Here is a 7,500-nt window from a genome sequence, read left to right as displayed (position 1 = left end):
GTATCTGTGTATGTGTGTGAGTATCTGTATGTGTGCGCTTGTGTGTGTAGCTGCATAGTTTCACAGCTCTATGCAGTGATTTATTTTGCATACACATTTGCATCCCATGGATATTTTGTTGTATGTCACTCTGGATAAGCGTGTCTGCCAAATGCCCATAATGTAATGTAATGTAATGTAATGGATACAGACCAGCCTTGTACCACCCTAACCCTAACTCTAACCACACAGCCCGCCTCAGCCCTGAGGCCTGATCACCCATTATGACATGAAGTAGGTCAGCAACGCAGCCTGAGAAACTCAGTGTGCAGTATACTGTGTGTCCCCATTAAAATGCCATGACACATACACACACACACACACACACACACGTGCATATGCACAGCCATACATATACACACACACACAGACACATGCACATGCACAGCCATACATATATGCAATATGCATATACGCATATGCAATGCACAAACACGCACACACGCACAGTTTACAGTCCAGTAGACTTGTGCAGTGTGTCTGTTTGTCGTGCAGCAGTGTAATGGGACACTATGTAATGGGAGCACATTAAGATTCTTCTCTGATGGCTTTTGTAAGTGGGAACTGCATTACCCATTACCCCCGAGCCAAACATGCAGGGTCGTTAGAGGGACCCATTACCAGTCCTACCGAGGCTAGTTCGTGCCCCTACCCCCAACCCGTCCCACTGCACCAACGCAGTGTGTCCCTACAGCATCTCCACTTGGGTGCGTCAGCGATGAGTAGCAGAATTCATTAGGGGGGGGCTTTAAGCTCCCTACAGGAGCATTCCTTGGAATATTTGCTGACGTCTCCCGGGCGTCTTAATAAGTGCCTGTCTAATTATGCCCTGAGGACCAGGAGGCCCGTCCAAGGAGATGCACGGGCAGAAATATCGATAGGCTGGACACCCTCCCACCCTCTGTCCAATGCATAATGGGGGCTGATTTAATAATATCCCGCCCCCCCCCCCCCCCCCCTCGCCGGGTTGAGCCTGAGTGGAGAATTATGCAGTGGAATATGCTGAGATGTTTTAATTAGCAGCCGGGGCTTAATCTCCCGTTCCCCGCAGGAGGGGTGCGAGTCTCTGAGGCGTCACTGCTGTGAATGCGTGGCCACGCCCCTCTCCTCTGCCATAGGTCCGCAGAACTAACCCTTTAACACAGCGCTGGGATCTGACTGCTACCACAAGGGCCACAGGCTCTGTCTGTCTGTCTTCGTCATAATTACACTCACACTGAGGCTTGTGTGTGTGAGTGTGTGTCTGTGTGCACATGTCTGCGTGTGTCTGCATGCATCTGCGTGTGTCTGCGTCTGTCTGCGTCTGTCTGCATCCGTCTGTGCGTCTGCGTTTGTCTGCGTTTGTCTGCGTTTGTCTGCGTGTGTCTGCGTCCGTCTGCGTCCGTCTGCATCCGTCTGCGTGCGTCTGTGTGCATCTGTGTGCGTCTGTGTGGATGGATATGAGTATATATGACTTTGATAATATTTGTATGTAATACCAAATGTATTTGTTTTAATATTAGCAGAGTTATAGCAGTGATTATATTACTATATATTCACTGTGATGCTATGATCTGTCAGTCCTTGGTGTACAGGTCTACTGCCAAGTATTAAAACAAGCGTTTTATCTCAGTGGCAATACGTTATATGTTATATATTATAACGATATCACGTCAGCGTGTTAATGTGAGTGTTATCTCTGGGTTCCTTTTGCAACCAGTGTGCGCTTGTGATGCCAGAGGGGATAGCTACTCCTTGGCTTGCACACAGATCTGTGAAATATCTGTGAAGGATTATATTGTGTAGTTGGTTCATTGTTCATGATTGCCTCATTATCTGAAGGTTGTTTATTTAGTGAATGTACAGTACTGTGCAAAAGTCACATTTAAAAAGAAATCTATGAAGTGAAGATGCTTTCACAAATAATGAAATGCTACTATAAAGAGCAGTAAACGGTTTGAAACAAAATTGAATCAATATTTCTTGTGACCACCCATCGCCTAAAACTGCATCAATTCTCTTAGGAACACTGTCCTGCAGTTTTATAAAAAATTTGCTGGTAGGTTGTTCCAAACATTGGAGAACTGCTGTTCTTCTGTCTCTCTTTCTTCCAGCTCTCCAGACAGCCATAATCAAGTTTTTATCAGAAAAGTGCTCAATCGCTTAATATGCTACTTTACTTTATTTAACGAAATACAAAAAAAGTCTCTGTAATATTCAATCTTTTAGAAAATGAATGTTTGAAAATCTCAGATTTGCCCTTTTCTATGAACACACTAATACAGAAAACGATAAATATCTAAGACAAAATATTTCGGTCCCACCTTACACCTTTTCTTAACCGAAATCCGGAAAACCGAAATTTGGATTTGGGTTGAGCAACCCCTTCAGATTGGGTTTGGGACTAAACGGGTAAAAATAAATCGAGGGTGCCCAAGACTTTTGCACAGTACTGTGTGTCCAAACGTGCACAGAGATCTGTGCGAAATGTTCCTCTTTTTTGCCTGAGCGGTGATATTAGCTGACAGCTGTTTGCAGCTCTGCTGTCTGCTCTGTCTGTGGCTGGAGTATGAGCCCCACCTCCTTCACTAACCCTCCGCTCCGCCCCCCCCCCCCCCCCCCCCTCGCTCAGGCACCACCAGACAACCGCGGGACGGGGAGATCACCGGGGTGGACTACAACTTCGTCTCCATCGAGGAATTCTTCTCCCTGGAGGAGTCTGGAGCCTTGCTGGAGAGCGGCAAGTTCAAAGGTGAGGAACGAGAACATGGCCCCTCCCCTTCCTGTCTCTCCTCCCCTGTCTGGCGTTTCGCGCCCCAGTCCCCTCCCTCTACGCCCACCTCTCTGGCCCCGCCCCCTCCTGCCAGTTCCAGCCCCCCCCCCCCCCCCTTCAGGAGCAGGCCTGCAGTCAGTGTGTGAGACAGAGGGTCACATGACCTGCTTGCTGTCCTGAAATAGCCTGCTCTGCCAGATTAATGATCAGGTTTATCTCTATTTTAATTTTTTCCCTTCTGTACATCTCTATCTGTGCTCAAGCTTTCTGTCCACTTTTTCAGATGTCGCTAAACAGAGCAGCTGAGAACACCACAGGGCCAGGCTTTGGTTCAACTGAGGCGGAAAAAAAACCTTTCAGCGTTCTGTTGTCACTAAAACTATTTATTTCCCCACTTGTGACTTAAAAATTCTCAATAAAAAAAAAATCTGTGAAAAAGGGACAAAACATCCCAAAGTAAGCAGACCTCAGTAAATCAGCCAGGCGGGCCCAGTGACAGTTCTGACTTGGGGCGTGAAGTCCGTTGAGACTAAGAAAAATACTTTTCCATGACAAACTGTGAAACTAATGTAATCAATAGCCTGCTAATTGCAGAATAATTATGCGATAAACTGTATAATTTGTGCTGATTTATCATAAAAATAACCCTTCTATTGCAGGCACAGTCAACCATATAAAGTGAATTTTGTTGACATCTGCAACAATTCGGACAAGCTTAGCCATCTATCCATCTGTCCCCTGCCCTCTCAGATGAGGACAGGACTGCAGAGTCCCACATGCTAGCAGCGATCCATCTTCAGCTGCGCTCCTTCATGAATATGCATGGGGTTCCTGCCAATCACAACACGTCAATCTGCGGTTTTAATTCGTGCCTGATCAGCATTCAGACAGGCGGCGTGAGCTCTGGGCAGAGGAAGGGAAAGTCCTGATTCTGTGATGGTGGATTCGTCCTGCGCTGCCCCCTTTAGGGAACTACTACGGCACCCCCCGGCCGGTGCACATTGGCCCGGACAGCCCCCCCATCACCTACCAGGAGCACCGCAACCTGCTGAGGAACTTCCGCACCCGGAGCAAGTCGCTAAGCAACCTGGAGAAGGCGGCGGAGGAGGGGGAGAACAGCGAGGAAGACTCCGGCCTGTCAGGTACCGCTCACCCTGCTGAGGCACTGATCCAGCCTTACAGTCCTCCCTGTCATTCCAGCCTGACAGTCCTGCCTGTCATTCCAGCCTGACAGTCCTGCCTGTCATTCCAGCCTGACAGTCCTGCCTGTCATTTCAGCCTGACAGTCCTGCCTGTCATTCCAGCCTTATAGTCCTGCCTGTCATTCCAGCCTGACAGTCCTGCCTGTCATTCCAGCCTTACAGTCCTGCCTGTCATTTCAGCCTTAGTCCTCCCTGTCATTTCAGACTTTACAGTCCCCCTCATTTCAGACTTTACAGTCTCTCTCGTTTCAGACTTTACAGTCTCTCATTTCAGACTTTACAGTCTCTCATTTCAGACTTTACAATCTCTCATTTCAGACTTTACAGTCTGTCTCATTTCAGACTTTACAGTCCATCTCATTTCAGACTTTACAGTCCTCTCTCTCATTTCAGACTTTACACACCCTCTCTTTTCAGTCTTTTCTTTCATCCCTCTCATTTCGGTGTTTATTTCTGTGTGAGCTTTTGTAGGACAGACATGATACCAAGGCACACAGTCAAATGATCACGGTTGCTAAAATATTTTTTTTAATGAACACAGGAGGCCAGTGATGAGAGGCAACTCTGTTTATATCCTCGTTAATATTCTTAACAAGTTCCTGTTCCTGTTAACATCCTCCCCGCTGAGCTCTTTATGCAGGTCCCATCAGTCAGTTGTTTGTTTCAGAAAACCAGAGGGGGGAATTTCAGTCTAATTTAATGCATGACACAAATGCATGCATTCATGCCTTTTACATCAATCCATCTATGCTTTTATGTATCTATAGTGGGCTTGACATTTCTTGTTGTGTCAAAATATACTGTATTAGCACTGCTTGAATGTAGATGCTGCTGAACATGAGGTCATTGTATTGTTACATAAAATGAAACCCTTGCAGTAATATCAGAATTATAGCCATATGCTATAGGGTGGGGGTCCCCCAAAACTAAATTTCTGTAAAAATTGTTCTGTAGGGTTCAGGTGAAGTTCCTGTCATTTTCAAATGGTCAGCAGAGTGCACTCACTGCGTGATCCACTGCTGTTACTGCAGCATGTTACATTCAGTTTAAATGTGCCAGCGTGGGTGTGTGTGAAATTCTGTTAATAGTTGCATCAAAATTGTAACTGCTGCTGTAATGGAAACCGACAAATACGTTGAATAGCTGATGCTAAGTAATAATTGAAAAAGCCACAAAGAAACATAAAAAACGTGCAGAGTGCAGTAATGTGCCTGGCCTGTAGGTGTTGGCGTGAGTGTGAGTGAAGTGCCCTCATGTCATTGTGTCATTGGTCAGGTGAAAGGACCCTGACCTTCTGCAGTGCGTCCTGTACATACAGCCAGAAACTCACAAACTGCCTCCCAAATCTAATCATGGATGAAATCTGAACACTCTCATACTGATCTGTGTAGTACCCATCATTAATTTAAAACAGCCTTTGTTTGCCTAAAAAACATTGTCTACATCCATGACTGACTTTCTCAGCTGCCAACTAAGTCAACTACAATAGTATCCTTTATGGCACAACCTGCAAAATCCACCCACACTTGTTCGAGAGACCACATCATTTCCAAAACTTCCGCTGGTTCTGAATTCAGCGAATAATTCATTTCAATTCGCTCCTCTTCATCTATAAATCCCTCAATCTGGCCCCTTCATGCCTCACCAGCCTCCTCCAACACTGATCTCCCTCCTGCAGGCTCAGGTAATCTCTCAAGCCCCTCTTCAAGCCAGCCTTCAAGACCAGGCACCAGGGCTTTACCTACCCCTCCCTACCCCAAAATATCAGATGCTCTCCTTCACTCTCCACTTGAACAAAAAAAAAACTCTCACAGCTTACCTATTCAAAACAGCCTTCAAGATAGACTTTGCCTGTTACATTTATTACAGATTTTAGTTACTTCTTACTCTATTGTTTTAAACCAACTGCATTACTTGTTGAGCTGCACTTGGAGTGCAGTCTAAGTGTTTGGACAGTGATACAATTTCAGTCCTTTTGGCTCAGCAATTCAGATGTTGCCAAAATACCAAAAACAGACTCCAAAGGCAATTAAAAGCCCAGAATCAAGACTAGATACTCAAAGCTTTCTTATGAAAAGGAAGCGATTGAATAATCACAATATTAAGAAACAGCTGTAAAGCCAACTGGGCAATTGCTTTTGGTCCCCTAAAATGGGGGAAAAGGGATGTGATTCCTACACTCGATATGCATTTAAATACCTTCAGATTAATGGTGACATTCTGCACTTTAACCTCATATTCATGGTTTAATTTCAAATCCAGTGTGCTGGAGTACAGAGCCAAAAGAACTGAAATTGTACCACTGTCCAAATACTTTCAGACCTCACTGTACATCTGGATACCTAGTGACGGTTCATGTGAGAAATATAAACCAAATGAAAATGAACATTGAAAGATTTGCTCCAAAGCAGAATTTTCAAATTTTTCATTTGAGGTGGATCTGTGGGGGCCAGCAGTGCCCCTCCCCCTACACTCTCCCCCAGCCAATCCCGCGACTCGAGTGCGGGGGACGGCAGTGCCTTGGAGAACGGGGGGAGCACCAGCGGTGTGAGAGGGGGGCTCCCCGAAAACTGGGAACTGGCCTTCAGCGAATCAGGGGAGCCATACTACATCGAGTGAGTACCCCTATTCTTAATCTTAATCTTAATCTTAACCCTAACACTTACCCTAACCCTTAAATATCGAGTGTGTACCCCTAACCCTTAACCCTAATCCTTACCCTAACCCTTTAACATCGAGTGTGTACCCCTAACGCTTAATCTTAATCCCATCCCTACTACTTCACCTCACACCTCACATAGCATACCCCTGAAAACTTACAGACATTCTGAAATCAGGAACGCAACTCTTAACCCTTTCTAGCAAACTGAAATACTTTTTTTTATCATGGAAGCACTGCAGTATCAGGGACAGGTACCATCAAATTGAAACATTTCACACAGTACAGTGATGCTGGAAGGTATGAGGATGGTAGTGTATGTTATTGTGAGGATGATGAAGGTAGCATGTGTTCTTGATCAGTGAGGATGAGTATGGTAGTGTGTGTTCTTGATATGAGGTAAACCTCATACTCTGGTTCTGCTCCACAGTCACAACTCAAAGACGACCAGCTGGCTGGACCCGCGAGCTCAGAGCAGGGAGGTTGTCAGCAAGACAGAGTGTGAGTCTCCCTTTATCATTTATTTATTCTCTCACTCCTTTATCATCTCCGTCGTTCCCTCTCTCATTTCTCTTTCGGTTTAGCTAATGTACGGTACTAACTTGGACTAGCCATGTTCAGTGCTAGCTTAGGAAAGGCATGCTCAGTAGCTTGGGCTAGCTGTGCTAGATGCTAACTTGTGCTAGCCATATTCAGTGCTATCGTGGACTAGCCATGCTCAGTGCGAACTTGAACTAAATGTGCTCCGTATTATCTTGGGCTGGCTGTGCTCAATGCTAACTTGTTCTAGCCTTGCTTAGTGGTCATTGGTCAGCCACACGTTAAGAATTTAGTGAGTGGCATTCAGG

At 45.7% G+C, this 7,500-nt stretch overlaps 1 protein-coding gene across 1 annotated transcript in view; it reads left to right on the top strand.

Annotated features, from left to right (window-relative positions):
- Nucleotides 1-7,500, top strand: part of LOC133109475 (membrane-associated guanylate kinase, WW and PDZ domain-containing protein 1-like) — a 78,467-nt gene that overhangs the window by 27,666 nt on the left and 43,301 nt on the right. The window contains exons 4-7 of the mRNA XM_061218798.1: nt 2,651-2,770; nt 3,760-3,933; nt 6,428-6,608; nt 7,083-7,153. Of these exons, the coding sequence (XP_061074782.1) occupies nt 2,651-2,770; nt 3,760-3,933; nt 6,428-6,608; nt 7,083-7,153 (546 nt within the window). The remainder of the gene's footprint in view (nt 1-2,650; nt 2,771-3,759; nt 3,934-6,427; nt 6,609-7,082; nt 7,154-7,500) is intronic.

This window comes from Conger conger, chromosome 14, assembly GCF_963514075.1.
Source record: "Conger conger chromosome 14, fConCon1.1, whole genome shotgun sequence".
Taxonomy (NCBI): Eukaryota; Metazoa; Chordata; class Actinopteri; order Anguilliformes; family Congridae; genus Conger; species Conger conger.
Note: the sequence above shows the minus strand (reverse complement) of the source record. Positions and strands in the feature narration are given on the sequence as shown.